The sequence below is a fragment of the Halictus rubicundus genome, chromosome 7 (genome assembly GCF_050948215.1).
Source record: "Halictus rubicundus isolate RS-2024b chromosome 7, iyHalRubi1_principal, whole genome shotgun sequence".
Taxonomy (NCBI): Eukaryota; Metazoa; Arthropoda; class Insecta; order Hymenoptera; family Halictidae; genus Halictus; species Halictus rubicundus.
Genome location: NC_135155.1, coordinates 12,958,333 through 12,975,336, shown reverse-complemented (window position 1 = coordinate 12,975,336; position 17,004 = coordinate 12,958,333). Strand labels below are relative to the sequence as shown.

The following is a 17,004-nucleotide window of genomic DNA, read 5'->3' as shown; positions in this document are numbered from 1 at the left end:
AAATAATATCATACGTCATTTTTTGCAAATTACTCGCACAATTGAATAAATAAGATAAACGTTAATTCCGTAAGATATTGATTTTATTATTATAAATTCAACGATATTACAGAAAATAAACATTATTCAATCAGAGTGACCGACAAAATTAAAACAATTATTTGTAAATAACATCTACTTTCCTGTTGACACTTAAATATCGAGATTATTTTGTTTCTATGTAGGAGTTTTGATATCAAAATATATATTTCCAATTTTTTAATTTTAATCGCACTCGCTGGAATTTCTTCTCGGAGGTGTAAAATACGTCGCCGCATAATATAAAACTTTTTTGCATTCTGTGCGAATAACAGCTGTTTGGTTTTCATTTAGCGGTAAAATTTTGTTCTTTCGTATCTTCGAACACATTTTAAACATGTATTTGTTAGAATTTCTGAAATCGTGCATATATCGAATATGTTAGGTCTAATCAGAAATAATTTCCATTTCTGGAAATTATTTTACTTAATTATTATGTATATAAATATAGTTCGTAAACGAATATAAACAATATGCAAAAAATGCTGTAAAAATATCCAACCTAGTATGTACGTCATTAGACGTAAATATGGTTTGTGGTTTCATAATATTCCCAACAGCATTAGTACTTGTTGGTAAATTGCATGTGCAGTTTGTGGTATTTTCCTGTATCACAGTAGGTCCAACATCATTTGTACTTGTTGGTAAATTGTATGAGCAGTTTATGGTATCTTTTTGTTTAATAATATTTCCACCATCGTTTGTACTTGCGAAATTATACATTGGGCTGCTAATGGTATTTTTCTGTCTGACAATATTTCCAACATTATTTGTATTTGATAGTAAATTATACATTGGACATCTTTTAGTATTTTGTTGTTTCATAATATTTTCAATGCCATTTATATTTCGTGGTACTTCATAAGGATGCCTTCCGATATTGTTAAAAGAAGACTTAGATTGGGTAGTACTTATATTGTTAGTTGGTGTCTGCATAAAATTTGTATGATCAATATTTGCATCTTTCTTGAATCTCTTAATTACATTTTGAGTTTCTTCATCGATTATAGGTCTTCTTCTTCTTAGTGAGAAAATATCTTGTTGGATACTGTTAGGTTTGTCATTTTCTTTAGAATTTCTAAATTTAAGAAGATTATTATTTATAAAAACTATTATAAAAAAATATTATAACACAATGAAAATATTTTTACTGTAAAAGATTTCTGTCGATATTAATTTTTATTTTTGTAAAAAATTCGTCGTCGTCGTCATTATCATCAACAGTATTAGAATCATAATTCGATCTTCTCATAACGTTCGGTCCCTGAAGTAGACTTTTTCTAGTAATATTGGCAGAACATATTATACCTACAAATAAAACGACTACTTAATCCAGAAAATTATTATAAATTTTTTACCCTCTGTATAATATGTTAAAAAATTTACTTGAACTTAATTTTTGTAAGTCTGATGTCTGAGATTGTCCACTATTCATAAAATTATTAGAGGAAATCTGACCTTCCTCATCATTGTGTAGATGTCGTAAAATCGAGTCTGAACAATTCTCAAATGTTCTCTGTCTTCTCATTGTTAATCATTAAATTGCACTTTACACAAAGCTCGCAATATATTAACTATGTACTTAAAGTATTACCAAATATAAATCTAAAATACTTTAAACTCAAAAATATCGGTTGTCTTCCGAAAAACATTATTTAAAACATTAGCGCGTTAGCGTTCTCCGATACGTTTTCAATTTTCTTATGAGTGGCGCCATAATGTAAAAAAAAATAAAAGCAAAGTCCGACATTTTGCGCACGAAAAAGTAATTGATTCTACGAATTTTTGCATTTTCAAATATTATTAAACGTTTTTACGTACAATAAAACGACACAGATGAATAAAAATAAAATTGAATGAATAAAGTTCGTTTTGTTTTACATTTTAAAATAGTGCTACTAATTACAAGAATGTAATTAGCGTATAGGCACAAACGAGGTATACATACATAGAATATCCTATAAAATATACCTCGTCTGTGGTAGAGGTTAGATATCGAAGTATGAAATTCAAGGGAGCATTTTAACATGGATATACCTTCAATTATATCTATTAATAATATTTATGCAAACACTTTAAAAATATTCAAACCTAAAACATAATCAAAAATAATCTTCAAACATATAATACAAACGGAATGTCTGTACTACACTATATTAACATAAATATTACACTGACCAACAAATTTAGCTTTCTTAACATTTTAATGAAATTTGAAATACCACGCGTGTTCCCTTTCAAATTTTCCATTCGATAAAATCGGCAATTCAAATTTCGATTTTCGCGGGCAAATGTAGCAAAGTTCTCGCAGTGATTTAGCATGCGATTCTAACTGAGCAAAAGCACATTCTAATGTTTCGCATTACTTTCATTATGCATTTATAAATTCTCGCTACTCTATCAACTTATTTATTTATTTACAAATTTACAGTAACTGACAATAACCTAGAAAGAAATTATTCCGAGTATCTTTGGCGGAGAATTATCGTGTTTACAAATGCTTTATCTTTCGATTTTCCTTCAGCCAGAGCTGCATTTTAAATCAATGTGCGATTTGGAGGAAAGCATGCGTCGTTGGTCGCGTTACACAACAAACGAATATCAACGTTCTTTTTTCTTGGAGCCGGTGTCTTATTAAAATTTCACGAGGAAAACTATGAATCTGTCTCGAGATCGCAAGCCGAATTGATGATCATGATTCACTCCCGTAACATGCACGCGAGCAGCTGATCGAGCCTCGACAAACATTTACATTATAGGTTAGCCGAGTTTCATCAGAACGATTCACGAGTGCCGGATCCGGGATTCTAACCTTGCAACGAGTCTACCAAGTAGATCGAACGAACGACTCTATCTCCGTTTAATGTGAATCGCGAGCGAAATAGTTTGGGGAACGATGCGTTTCGTGACAGCGGTCAATTTCAAGATGCTGCCTGTCTTTCGGCACCGCATGACGATTGTTCGATCATTCTGCAGAAACCGACACTCGGACGTTCAAGAGTTGTCGACTCATGTACGATCGCTGCAATTCCGTAGAGCAGGCCTCGTCGATTGTCTAGGATCATTCACCAGATATACACGTGATCGTCGTCATTCTGCGGCGGCGGCTATCATCTCGATAAGATCGTTCGCGACCAAGAAATTCAACGACAGGGACCCACCGGGGTAAGCTCTAATCTCTTCTCCAACTTTCTGTAATGTTTCAATCTCTTTCTCTCTGTCACACACATGTACATCTCATTCATTCATTTGAATTTGCAGTGAGAGTGACGGAGATCAGATCGATGATCCAGCTTCGTTGCCAGCGACAGTTGTTGTGCCCGAGGTCTGGCCCCATGTGCCTGTCATAGCGATCAATAGAAATCCTGTGTTCCCCAGATTTATAAAGCTTATCGAGCTTAACAATCCGATTCTCATGGATCTGGTTCGTAGAAAGGTAAAATTGAATCAACCGTATGTGGGTATCTTCTTAAAGAAGGCAGAGGAGTAAGTTGAACAGGAATTTTGGTTTTGGTAAATGTAACAGTTTGTATGTTGTTATTTTTTAATGTAATTGTTTTGGTAGAAATGAAGCGGAAGTTGTACAAAATATGAACGATATTTACCCCGTTGGCACATTTGCACAGATACACGAAGTACAAGATTTAGGGAATCGACTGAGATTAGTTGTGATGGCACATAGGAGAATTAAAATTGTTGGTCAGATACTGGAAGATATCATGCCGAAAAACATGCACGGTAAGTAGTAAAAACGTATTTTAATCGAACATACATATATATTTATTTTTATACATTTCAGTGAAAATTTTAAATAAATTCTGTACAAATGCATAGTTAACTTCTTCTAAAATTTCTCATGTGACTAAATGCCTTGTTCGAATGTGTTTTTTATTGCCAACTTTAAAGGCTGTTTTCACACCCTAATGTTAGATTAGGATATTATGTTATTGTTCATTGCACAAATCATTTTCGGTAATTATACAGAAAGGGGTACATCTCACTGATTTTGATAAAATTTAAATATGTTGTAAAACTCAACATTCTGAACAACTTTTTCGTATATATGTAACTGCCGCTTAGCCATACTTTCGGAGATATTCGCGAAAAACTGCAGCTACTACTACATTGAATTTTACCTGCTCACCGACCTAATCTCAACCAACTTGAATTATATCTTCTCCTTGAGATCTCGTATGTGATCCTGCATATTCATTATTAAGAAAGTAACTTATATATGTTAATCATACCTTGTATTACGCGGAAATGTGTGCAGAATCCAGTCTAGTAGCAGCAACAGTTTTTTGAGAATATCTCAGAAAGTAAAGTCGAACGGTGGCAACATATATAGGAAAAAGTTATTCAGAATAATGACTTTGACAACACATTTCAAGAAATCATCAAAATCGATGAGGTGTACCCTTTTCTGTATAATTACCTTGTAAAAAGTTCACACGGTGTATAGATCGTTTGACGAAGGCAAAATTAACAGCAGTATCAAAATCGGCAGTAGTGGCTGCAGTTTTTCGCGGAAAAGTTGTTCAAAATGTTGAGTTTTACATATTTAAATTTTATCAAAATCGGTGAGGTGTACCCTTTACTGCATAATTACTTAATTTTCTGATTACCAAAATATCTCATATACATAAATGTATACTGTACTGCCTGATACACAGAGATGAAACTGACGTTTCCGCTACTAAATACAACAATTCACGTCCCTGTAGACGATACAGTAACCACTAGTAAACCAAGTCGTAGATCATTAATGCGCAAAAAATCAGAAAACAGAACTTCTGAAGCAGAGAAAACCAAAAAGAACGAAGAAGAGAATGTCGTCCCGGAAAGTGCTGTGCCTAAAAAACTGGAAGAGAGTAAAGAAGAAAAATTTATGTCAGCAGAATCTGATAGTGCTCAGCCGCAGGCTAACACTCAGCCATTGTTGATGGTGGAAGTAATAAACATTACCCACGAGAAATTTAGACAGACTGAAGAGATTAAGGTAATCATTAGTTTTTGTACTTATCGCGGCACAATGCACAATAATGAGTTTTTCGTTAATAATTCAAAAACAAAGCGTTTCTGCGCGAATTGGCAAAGAAAAAAGGTGCTTAGAATCACCTGTTTCTTTTTCTGATACTTTTCCTGGGACACCCTGTATACACCCTGTTCGCACCTTGATTATTAAATGGTGTACATTATCTTTATTATTATGTTGAAATTGTTAAATTAAATTTGTTCTTTTTTCGTTTGTAAACAAATTGCGCGCCTATGCGAACAAAATGTGAATTTTGTCAATGACGATGTGTACGAGAGATTATATTTATCGACACAGGCTTTAACACAAGAATTAATCAAGACAATTCGGGACATAATCAGTATGAACCCGCTGTACCGCGAGTCTTTGCAACAAATGCTGCACCAGGGTCAGAGGGTTGTAGACAATCCAGTCTATTTGAGCGATCTAGGTGCAGCTCTGACCGGAGCAGATGCACAGGAACTGCAACAGGTGTTGGAAGAAATGGATGTGAGTGAACTCGAATCCGGACGATGCACAATGGGCCAGAATCGCGAAAATTTGGAGAAAATTCATGTCTCTCTTAATTATACATTATTAATTACAAATAGAACGGTTTTGGGGTTTTTTTGGGGTCGTAGAATCTGATTCTAGTGTTACTTATAAATTCCACCTGTTTTATAGAAACGGCTCATTGTGCGATGCCAGTAGAAAATTTGATTTCAATAACTACAAACTCATTGTTGTTCACAGATCTCGAAGAGACTAAGGTTGTCGCTTGCACTGCTAAAGAAAGAATACGAATTGAGTAAATTGCAACAAAAGATTGGTAGGGAAGTGGAGGAAAAAGTCAAGCAACAGCACAGAAAGTATATTCTCCACGAACAATTGAAAGTCATAAAAAAAGAGTTAGGATTAGAAAAGGACGACAAAGACGCGATAGCGGAGAAGTATAGAGAACGAATAAGATCGAAAACGGTCCCAAAACCAGTGATGGATGTGCTCGAAGAGGAATTAAATAAATTGAATTTCTTGGAGAGTCATAGCAGTGAGTTCAAGTACGTTTAATTCTTATAAACGCATGATCAAGGCTTTTTATAAAATTTAAGCGATAAAGATATGATCTCTATAGTAGTATTACTCCATTTTCAGTGTTACAAGGAATTATTTAGACTGGCTCACGTCTTTACCCTGGGGTGTGACGAGTCCTGAAAATTTGCATCTTCAGCAGGCGATCGAGATATTGGATAAAGATCACTATGGGATGGAAGACATAAAGAAACGAATTTTGGGTAACTAACATTCGATGGATTCTTACAAGAAACGATTCCGAACTCGGAAATTCAAACAATTATGAAACTTTGGGGATATATAGTAAACTCACTTTAAGGGGGTGATCTCGATCGTTGAAAATTCGGCTATTTTTCGATTTTGCGTTATAATTGTTTACAGTACACCAAGGGATGGGGATCAAGTTTCCAAGCGAAAATATTCCCCATGAACTGAATTTGGGGAGCAAAAATATCGCGTAATACATACCTACATATGCACTACGTATCCCCAAAGTTTCATAATTTTTTTTGTTTTCTGATTCGGGATCATTTGTTAGTTGTTCTAGGGCTACAGTACCTCTTATCTATTTTCGTTTTCTCAAATATAGAATTTATCGCTGTCAGTCAATTGAAGGGTTCAACACAAGGGAAGATACTATGTTTCCACGGTCCCCCGGGTGTCGGAAAAACGTCAATCGCGAAATCAATTTCCCGTGCTCTAAACAGGGAGTATTTCAGGTTTAGTGTTGGAGGTATGACAGACGTTGCAGAAATCAAGGGGCACAGGCGAACGTACGTGGGAGCAATGCCTGGCAAAATTATTCAATGCTTGAAGAAAACTAAGACGGAAAATCCGTTGGTTCTTATAGACGAGGTCGATAAGATAGGAAAGTAAGTTACCTTCTTAATAAATAAAATACTATCTATACATACAGGGTGAACCGCTTGACGATCCAAACCGTGTCATGTTAAAAATTTCGTTTGTTACATTTTTTGATGCAACAAATAGGTTATGAGTAAATTTAGGTGGCACGGTTGAATGACTATCTAATAAAAATTTGTACAAAATATGGTATCGCGTTTTAGAGGACATCAGGGTGATCCTGCGTCCGCTCTTCTAGAAATGCTGGACCCAGAGCAAAATGCAAATTTCCTGGACCACTACTTGGACGTGTCCGTTGATCTCTCGAAGGTTCTCTTCATTTGTACAGCGAATGTGATCGACACGATTCCGGAGCCCCTTCGGGACCGTATGGAAATGATAGAGATGTCCGGTTATGTCGCCGATGAAAAGGTCGCGATCGCTAAACAGTATTTGGTACCGCAAGCCATGAACGAATCCGGTCTCTCCGATACGCACGTCAAAATCGACGACGGTGCGCTCAATTTATTGATTAAATTCTACTGTCGAGAATCGGGAGTTCGAAATCTGCAGAAGCACATAGAGAAAGTTCATCGGAAGGTGGCCTTCAAGGTCGTGAAGAAGGAAGCAGGAAGGGTCGACGTAACCACAGAGAATCTACACGAATTCGTAGGGAAACCTGTGTTCACGCACGACAGAATGTACGACATAACACCCCCCGGTGTCGTTATGGGACTCGCGTGGACAGCCATGGGTGGCTCCACTTTGTTCATCGAGACAACAATTAGGAAACCTACCACAAAGAAGAGTGAAGGCAGCTTTGAAGTCACTGGACACTTGGGCGATGTGATGAAGGAGTCCATTCAGATAGCCATGACAGTGGCAAGGAAGTTCTTGAGCGATGAAGATTCCAGCAACACTTTCCTTTATGATTCCCATTTACACCTGCACGTGCCTGAGGGTGCGACACCGAAGGATGGTCCTAGTGCTGGTGTGACTATCGCGATAGCGTTCATATCGCTCGCTAAGAATAAAGCAATTAGGCAAAATGTCGCGATGACTGGGGAACTCAGTTTGATGGGAAGGGTCCTGCCCGTTGGTGGCATCAAGGAGAAAACGATCGCCGTAAGTTTTCAAAACGGGGACTGAAACAGGTTCTGACAATTATTTAAATAATTTATAAAGATGATTGGCTCTTAAGGTCGCAAACATTGTAAAACACTGTAACATTAATGCAAACGTTTGATATTCGTTATTTTGTGTTTTCAAAGGCGAAACGAGTCGGTGTGAATTGCGTGATACTGCCCGAGGAGAACAAGAAGGACTTCAACGACTTGCCTAAGTACATCACGGATGGTCTCGAGGTTCATTTCGCCTCTACCTTCGCCGACGTGTATCGCATTTGTTTCGAAAATGTCGAGGATCCAAGAGTATTCGCGACCACGAATATGTAGATCATAATATTCCAACTCCGTGTACTGCCCTCTTCTAGGTAACACGGCCTCCTAGAAGCTAAGTACTTAGGAACAAGTTCAGATTCATTCGAAACCATCAGGTTACAAAGTACACTTCGAATACGTACTATCTTCTTCAAAGCAGTACGCTTGTGAAAGATAACTGTAAACTGGTCAACTGAACGAATCTATTCTTGAAGACAAATTTTTATTAAGGTTTCATTTAATAAAACGTTTTCCTACTTAACGGTATCGATGAATTAACGAATTCAGCAAAGTCAGTAAAGTCGAGAAAAGGCAAAGATAATTTCTTTCTTTTTGCAAACGTTTTTGATGCAACAAAAATGGTACTGTATATACAATATAGTAACTTTTGTGTTCTTCATGTACAATGTAACGATTCGATGATCGGAATGAATATCGACCACGATACAGTTGTAAATAAGTTTTATCGTTTTCGCGCAGAAAATCTTGTGTTTTGTATCGTACAGTACTATTTTCTATACATATATGGAGACTATATGTACATAATGGATGAAAGTCGGTGTTAAAGAGTTTCTGACAAATAAAAGAAATATGTTTTCTATAAGCGTGTCACTGTCAACATCCTGCCTTTTTAGAAATCCTACAGAAAACCATTCGCTTCTATCATTTTAAATGGATTATAAAGAAACAATAACGCTTGTGTAAAACGAAAGGTATATTACAAACCGAATGTACAATTTCTGTTGAATACGAATAAATAGCTGTAATTAATTGTACATCTTAAAAGTTTATTGAAGGAATACTGATAGACGTGTATTATTAGTCGTTGTTGCATCAGCTAGGCACTTCCATCTTGCTAAGTCTGATTATGAAATCGCACAGTCTCATCTGTACCTGAATCTCGATAGGATTATTCGTAACGTAGAATCCAGGCACACCAGCCTTCTCTAGAATGCTTTGCTGGTCCGCTACTTTCTGATCCAATTGTAGAACCAATTTCATATCCAGTTGCTTCAATTCGTCTCTGTGCTTTTTGTGCAATGCTGTTTTTATCACCAACCTCTCCTCATCTGTCGATGCAGATGTTAATGTCTCCTGCGTTTCAATCTTCTGCTGATTCAGCAGTTGGAGACGTTGCTGAAAAAGATGCTTCTCCGTAACATGCTGAATCTCCATCAACCCTTTCACAATCTCGAATATCGTGTCATTTAACAGAGAGTTGGCCAATCCTGACAGCAACTCATAAGGAAGCCTCATCTGATACTTTGGAGGAAGCTCACCAGCCATGTGCTGGAGCTGCTCCACCAAGAAATACAGTTTTCTCTGTAAATCTTGAGGAGTTGGAGTGGCAATGTCCATTTTCCCATGAAGTAGCTAGAAATCTAAATGAGAAGCTGTTTCAGTATGCTTTCTATTACGAATGTTTGTAAATAAAAGAATTATTACGTTTTGGAGTAGAAGTGAGGTTAGGGTGCAATCGATTTTTATTGATGACGCTTTTATTTTTTATAATAATCGGAAAATTTACTTAAATATGATATTGAAAAAAATGTAGACGATGAACCGGCTTTCTTAATCACTTTTTCTAGCTATAGTTTCACTTATTTAGATTCCGAGGAGTCCATCGTTAACAGTCAACATTCGGTACAGGTTAAGTACCATGTAAATAAATTTTTGCATTGTATACAAAATTGTATTATTTAATCGGTTACCGAATGAATGTATTTAAAAATGACTGAACATCATATTAAACTTGTTTCATAAAGTCATATTGAAGTAATATTTCATTTGATTTTTATGTAAATGGGAAATAGAAAAAACTACTAGAAAATAAAGGTCATGACATATCAATAGGCCTGAATAGCTCAGTCGGTAGAGCATTAGACTTTTAATCTAAGGGTCCAGGGTTCAAGTCCCTGTTTGGGCGATACATTTTTTATATTTTTCAATAATTCTGCAAGTAGTATTATAGCATAAAAATCTTATTTATCAACTATAATAATTAAATTAATCATTACGTATTAAGCGATGCTCATAAAGATATAGGTTTTTCACGTATTTTTATCTTTCGTTAAAATGATAAAATAATGTGAATTACATACAATAGCGCAATCTATATTTAATAACTATGGAAAATTGTGTCAGGGTTACAATTTTTAATTGACTAATCCTTTTTTCTAAAATGTTGTCATTGGGGGCTTCTAGCTCGGAATTAATAAAAGTTAGAAGATTCACAATAAAATTAAAGGGTAGAATAAATACAATATTTTTCTTTAAATGTATTGGAATGTACCATTGGAATGTCTATACCTCGATCGAAAATCCGTTTACATCACAATTAAGTCTATATCTATATCATCACATTTGTAACGGTTCATCTATAAACAAAGAAAACACAAAATATACTTAACAATATACAAAATAAACTTAAAACAGACGTACTATATACGCGTTCAATAACAGCGCAGAACTTGACTTATGTATTAATATAGTTCCAATAAATAAAATAAAATTAGAGACATTTTTGTTTGAAAGTGGCGCACAACGCAGCGCGAGCCGCAAAGCTGCGCGCGCAGCCTGTTTATTCGCGATCGAGGAGCCGTGCAGAATGCTAGTCTCCGCGGAGGTTCGCAGTTGTTCTTGTATTATTTCCGTTTCGTGCGTCGTCCGTGGATTCAAATTCAAAAAATGGTTCGCCTAAGTTGTGCCTCGAGCCTATGGTCTCTTTCCGCGAACATCTAAGAACGTTCTCGTCTTCATGGTGTACTGTAAACAATGCCACTCCGTACGAGCGCGACCAATTCATTGCAATATCGCATAGATAAGCGGTTAATAGTGACTGTCAACGGAAAAAGTATTTAAGAAACTACGAAAGATGGATTCGTTCGACTCGAGTATGTCAAACGTAGAGAAAATACTTCTGCTTCTGGAAGAATTCTGTGATCTTTCGTATCCGCAGATCCAGCAGAAGCTGAACAGATACGTGAGTTAACGTTGTGACGTTTGCGCGCACGAGTTTTTGGCGGCAGCCCGGGTTGCGTTTGAACGCGTTCCATTTTGCACGCGTTAATCGTGCAATTTTTAGTACGGTTTGTAATGTTGCAGATACAAAAGGCGATTAACACGAAATTGTCGTTCTTGGTGTCCATTCTCGTTAAATCGGAAGAGATGGTAATCCACGTGATAGGGGAGCAAATTTTAGAGAGACAGTTGCGGTTCCCTGTAAGTATTAGTTGAAATGAGAAATTTATATATTTAAATATTTATTTGTAAGCGGAATCGAAGTTTTTGGACGTTTATTAATAGATTGTGGATTTTATGCATATATTGCGAAAATATATATATGAAATTTCTAACAGTAAAACGTTTCAAAAAAGTTATTAATATTGATGTATTATCTTCAACTTAAAAGAAAAAGAACAAATTCAAGAATTTTTTTCGTTTTAACCATAAAATTTACGTAAATGTTTCTTCTATAGAATGATTTTATAAACGCTCCCGAATGCAATGATGTATTTCTTTATAACATTATAAACATTTAAACATATTCAAACAATTTATTAACGAGATGCATTTAACTCACCTAATTTTTCAGATATTTTTAAAATTTCATTTATTCGTAAAAATAATTTCCATTACTATTCAATTTTCCTATATTCAAAATTTGTTTGTAACATTTTAATCAAACCCCCTCTAAATTTTTATAAACCTGTATTCCTGTTCAATAATTTTTATTGAAAAATATCCAAAAAATTAAAAAATTGTTTACAATGTTGTTAAAAAAAAATTGTATTTAGGAGAATCTACAAAATTATTTTACAAAAGAAACATTCATATATTTTCTACCGTTGAAGCAGAAAAAGTTTTAAAAATGAAAATATAATTTTGCAACTTTTTCCAACTTTCTACAAAAGTTAAGAGTGATGGAGAATTTTTAAGTTCGTGTACAAAGTATAAAAATCATCACCATAACGCAAAATTTGTGTTGGGCAGGGCGTTGAACTCGACTAAGCAGTTGAAATAAAATTGAGAGCTTGGTACAGAATAGTTTCAAGGATTGTCCTACATTGGTGGCATAGTCTGGTTGACTGACAATGGCTTAATCCTCAAATAGAATACATAGAAATCTACATGAAGGAAGCCATAGGCGAGGCTACTATTGATATAATATTACAAATCTCTATAGAAGCTGATGAAAAATACTACCAATGACAGAGATACTACTTATCATTATACATACATTCCTAATTTTTATTTGTACTAATTTTTATTTGTAGTTGTAAATTAAAAAGTTTCCTGCTGATAAGATAGTAAATGTATTGGCACAATAATAATGTATTGACACAAGCTGCTTGCTGCAATCAGAATTCCGATGTTCATGTGTTCATGTTCATATTTCAAACTTGAAGATATTGCAATTAACATTTATCCTTTGCACTATAATTGTTTCATATTGTAATTACTCGTTTAAAATTTGTATGTTTCATGGGACTTTTAATATTTTTTTCAGGTACTGAATAACATTTTATACAAGGCTGTACAAAGCAAGATGCCAATAACTATAGACATTGCATTGCTGGACGAGGAAATACTGCGACATATCCAGTGCCAATGTCAATGCCAATGTCCCGCGCCTAGGTCGATCTTAATGATTCCTATAAAACATCCTAAGCAAGACTATATAGCTTTGGTAGTCTGCTTAGGTGACGATAACAATGACAAAGCTACTGATAAGTGCATAGAAATTGTCCAAGAATGTTTTCGGTGAAGTATCTTTTCTGTTGCGCTGAAAGAAGAATCACAATTTCAAAAATCAAATTAAAACAGGACTGTAATACAATCTTTTCCTTGTATAGATTCTGCTTGGGATTTTTATTGACCTCGTTCACGTGTTACGAAGAACAACGTCAGAAGAAACAGTGCCAGAACCTACTTGCACTCTCTAGGAAACTACTTACACATTTAGGTAATATTTTGCGAACGTTGAATCATTATGTTGACGTATGTACGTAGCTACTGGCTAACAACTTTTGCTTAAAACATTTTTTGATCCTACAAGAGGTTACGAGTAAATTCAGGTGGTGCAGTTAAGTGACTCACCCAGTATATAATGTTGCAATTTAATGTCAATAAACTTTTCCAGGGGACTTTTCCGATCTCCTGCGCGAGATCATGGCAGAAGTAAGAAACCTAACGAACGCAGAGCGATGCTCGTTGTTTCTTCTTGATCCGGATCAGCAAGATCTAGTTGCCAAAGTTTTCGATGGCATTGCCATGAAAGAAGTGAGTTCAAAGTCACAGAGGCGAAGCCTTAAGCCTGGTAAATGAAACTTAAGACCCAATTGTTTCTAGTCTGTGAAAGAAATGAGAATACCGATAGGGCAGGGTATAGCGGGTCACGTCGCGACCACTGGCAAATTGCTAAACATTAGAAACGCGTACGAGCATCCTCTTTTCTATCGTCGAATAGACGAGGTCACAGGCTTCAGAACTAGGAATATTTTGTGCTTCCCGATCAGAGACCAGAAAGGAATTGTTGGTGAGCGAAACGTTCATAGTCACTTGTTACAAGAGCTTATTAGTGGTGTACAAGAGCCCGAAAGTGTTGGGTACTCGATGGTCGGGACAGGATTCCCGAAAATTGGGAATCCCGAATATTCTAGAGAATCCTGAGAATTGGAAATTCAGAAATTTTTGAGAACCTGTCCCGTTCCCTAATAAGATTCTCGACCCGTCCTGACCCGACATTCTCTTGGTTCTTGCATACCTGTAAAAAATACCGAATAAGATTCGAAATTGAATAATAAATTAAAGTCGCCGCAACTTTGTTTTACCGTAGGTGTTGCACAACTCTGTAATAAAAAGGATGGATTCTACTTTGACGTCTTCGACGAGGAGGTAGCAATGGCGTTCAGCATATACTGTGGACTTTCCATAATGCACAGTATCGTTTACAAGAAAATGCAGGATGCTCAAGCGAGAAACAAACTCAGCAACGAAGTTATGATGTATCATATGAAGGTAGAGCCTCTCGGAACACCGACTAGAGTATTCGCTTTAACCGAGTGAATTTAATTCATTAAACGAAATGCTTATTCGCAGGTGGAGGACAGCGATGTCCACGCATTGCTGACTTGTAAGGACGAACACAACATAAAAGACTTCAATAAATTCCAGTTTACACCTAGAAATGTACCTTACATGCACATGCCGTGTTATACAATCAAGATGTTTAACGATTTAGGTCTCATTAAGCATTGGAAGCTGAAATTGCCGACGTTAGCTAGGTAATGAAATTGTCGTGCGATTTAAGAGAGAGATGCACGATTAATTAAAAAATGTTACAGGTTTATATTATACGTGAAGAGGGGATATAGAGATGCACCTTATCATAACTGGGCACACGCGTTCTCTGTAGCCCACTTCGCCTATTTATTAATGAAGAACCTGTATTTGATTTCTGAGAACTACATGACACACTTGCAAGCCTTAGTCTTCTTAGTGTCTTGTTTAGCCCACGATATCGATCACAGAGGAACGAATAACTCGTTTCAAATGATGTGTAGCACAGTACTGGCGAGTCTTTATAGTTCTGAAGGCTCTGTGATGGAGGTAAGCTTGTACCTCCGAAATTGTAACTGCTAGGAACTGTTAATGGAACAACTGTTGTTAATAATTTTATTTTATGTTGTATGGTAGAGACATCACTTGGCGCAGACCATGTGTATTTTGAACACAGAGGGCAGCAATATATTCGAAAATTTCAATAGTAGCGAATACAGTGAAGCATTGGATTTATTGAAGAATAACATCCTCGCGACTGATCTGGCAGCTCATTTTCGCGCTGCAGAAACGCAGAAGAAAATGGTCAGAAATAATTATGTGAAAAACGATCCGAAACACCAAAGACTATTCTTTGATATGCTTATGACGTGCTGCGATCTCAGCGATCAGACTAAACATTGGAATGTTTCGAAGAAAACTGCAGTGAGTAAACTATTAAACGTTAATAAATAATGGTTACACCTGCCTAACATTAATTTTGCGTTTATTGTAGGAATATATTTACGATGAGTTCTTCTCACAAGGAGACCTAGAAAAGAGTATGGGTAGTTCCCCCATAGAAATGATGGATAGAGAACGCGCCGCTATACCAGACCTACAAGTTCAGTTTATATCAAATATAGCTATTCCAGTTTTTACGTGAGTATACTTCTACAGATATACTTTTCACCTTTCATACACTAAAATCACTTGACTGTCTTTTGAACGTTGTTTCTAGTAATCTTGCCACGTTGTTCCCCATGGTGCAACCGCTAGTTTACGTGCTGGAAGAAAATCGAGACTTATGGGAGGCGTCCAAAGCCATATTCCAAAAGTACAGGCGTTTAGGTATGAAAGGCATTGCGATTTTGGTGGATCCCACTTTCGAGCGAGAAGTACTGGAAGTCTATAGCCAAAGCCATAACGATTTGTCAACGGAGTCTATATCGTCAGAACGAAGTTGAAGAAAAGTGATATTCAATCTGAAAATGAGGGTGCACAGACAGAACATCGAAGTTAGAAATTTAATATTATTTTTGTCATAAAAAAGTGAAATCTATAGAGTATATAGGACAAGTATTTTTTAAATTCGAGAGCAATAGAAGAGCTTATTAGATGATAAGTATTGGTCGAAACTTAATTGGTAGAAAGACGCTGGCGTTCTAATTATTATTTTATTTATTAAATTTAATGTTACGTGTACACATGTATGTATATGTGTATTATTAATTGTATAAGTATCGTTTTCTGGGTACGAAATGCCTCAGTATTTACTTAATATTCAATCATATAACGTTTAGTATTTTCTATTGTAAAATTAAACAAAGTGAAGCACAGTTCCTAATGTAAAGATTATGATAAGCCAACGAAAGCATATAGTTTAAAAATTCCGATACATACATATGTACATGATTAATTATAGTAGAAGTTTATAGTAATATTTTATGTTCCAACGACAGTGCAATACTTTTCATTTAAGAACGGAGTTGTCAGTAAGTGCAATTAAAGGATAACAATACGGCTACGTTATGTAACACTCCCAGTAATATTTATTCAAATTTTTTTACAACGATCTCGTTGAAGTCTCTCTGCTCAAATTCACGAGATACAATCATAGTTACTATACTTGTATACATATATGATACTTACTAAAAATATAATTACGGTAAAATAATTGATAATGTTGGAACGTTAATCAAACTTTGAAATATTCTTATCAGTATCTTTATCTTCGCAGTTCGAGAAAAGACTTTAGTAGAATCGTTATTACTTCACACTTTTTGAATATATCACTCACTTTCGAACATTAATGAACAATAAAGCATAATTCAAATAGCCTTTGCAAACTTTTACATTATATGACGAAATATACAATATTTGGAAATGTTTACAAGTCTATAGATATTCGTAAAATTTGAGCTATTAATAAAATATTAATACTTATATTTTAGATGAAACTGAACGATTATAAAGGATTTCAAATCTTTTATAACGTACGAATAAAATAGACAATAT

At 35.5% G+C, this 17,004-nt stretch overlaps 4 protein-coding genes and 1 non-coding gene across 10 annotated transcripts; 3 read left to right on the top strand and 2 right to left on the bottom strand.

Annotated features, from left to right (window-relative positions):
• Positions 1-142: 142 nt before the first annotated feature.
• LOC143355557 (uncharacterized) lies at positions 143-1,758 on the bottom strand. The gene is made up of 4 exons (XM_076790467.1): positions 1,465-1,758; positions 1,230-1,386; positions 581-1,156; positions 143-433 (listed from the first exon to the last, which is right to left on the bottom strand). Exons 1-4 carry the CDS (start codon positions 1,604-1,606, stop codon positions 265-267), a joined length of 1,044 nt encoding a protein of 347 aa, XP_076646582.1. The 5' UTR covers positions 1,607-1,758; the 3' UTR covers positions 143-264.
• Positions 1,759-2,546: 788 nt separating this feature from the next.
• On the top strand, positions 2,547-8,548 carry Lon (lon protease homolog, mitochondrial). Of its 4 annotated transcripts, none has more exons than XM_076790379.1 (10): positions 2,547-3,243; positions 3,340-3,564; positions 3,644-3,816; positions 4,752-5,077; positions 5,411-5,602; positions 5,846-6,150; positions 6,245-6,384; positions 6,753-7,035; positions 7,231-8,131; positions 8,278-8,548. In XM_076790379.1, the coding sequence occupies exons 1-10, from the start codon at positions 2,975-2,977 to the stop codon at positions 8,458-8,460; spliced, it is 2,997 nt and encodes a 998-aa protein (XP_076646494.1). In that variant the 5' UTR covers positions 2,547-2,974; the 3' UTR covers positions 8,461-8,548. The 4 variants fall into 4 exon arrangements, with proteins under 4 accessions (XP_076646494.1, XP_076646497.1, XP_076646496.1 ...); XM_076790382.1 differs by having other exon boundaries at positions 2,550-3,243; positions 4,881-5,077; XM_076790381.1 differs by having other exon boundaries at positions 2,550-3,243; positions 4,878-5,077.
• Positions 8,549-9,141: 593 nt separating this feature from the next.
• Positions 9,142-10,283, bottom strand: Gdl (gonadal protein gdl). Of its 3 annotated transcripts, none has more exons than XM_076790389.1 (2): positions 9,892-10,283; positions 9,142-9,827 (listed from the first exon to the last, which is right to left on the bottom strand). In XM_076790389.1, the coding sequence occupies exon 2, from the start codon at positions 9,802-9,804 to the stop codon at positions 9,280-9,282; it is 525 nt and encodes a 174-aa protein (XP_076646504.1). In that variant the 5' UTR covers positions 9,805-9,827; positions 9,892-10,283; the 3' UTR covers positions 9,142-9,279. The 3 variants fall into 3 exon arrangements, with proteins under 3 accessions (XP_076646504.1, XP_076646505.1, XP_076646506.1); XM_076790390.1 differs by having other exon boundaries at positions 9,142-9,819; XM_076790391.1 differs by having other exon boundaries at positions 9,974-10,283.
• A 16-nt stretch (positions 10,284-10,299) lies between these two features.
• On the top strand, positions 10,300-10,372 carry Trnak-uuu (transfer RNA lysine (anticodon UUU)). Its single transcript has one exon. It is a non-coding gene; the product is annotated as a tRNA-Lys (tRNA).
• Positions 10,373-10,930: 558 nt separating this feature from the next.
• On the top strand, positions 10,931-16,987 carry LOC143355512 (cGMP-dependent 3',5'-cyclic phosphodiesterase). Its single transcript, XM_076790365.1, has 12 exons — positions 10,931-11,428; positions 11,551-11,667; positions 12,956-13,209; positions 13,302-13,411; positions 13,589-13,728; positions 13,798-13,984; positions 14,285-14,466; positions 14,548-14,732; positions 14,793-15,057; positions 15,145-15,432; positions 15,503-15,648; positions 15,728-16,987. Exons 1-12 carry the CDS (start codon positions 11,321-11,323, stop codon positions 15,951-15,953), a joined length of 2,208 nt encoding a protein of 735 aa, XP_076646480.1. The 5' UTR covers positions 10,931-11,320; the 3' UTR covers positions 15,954-16,987.
• Positions 16,988-17,004: the final 17 nt, after the last annotated feature.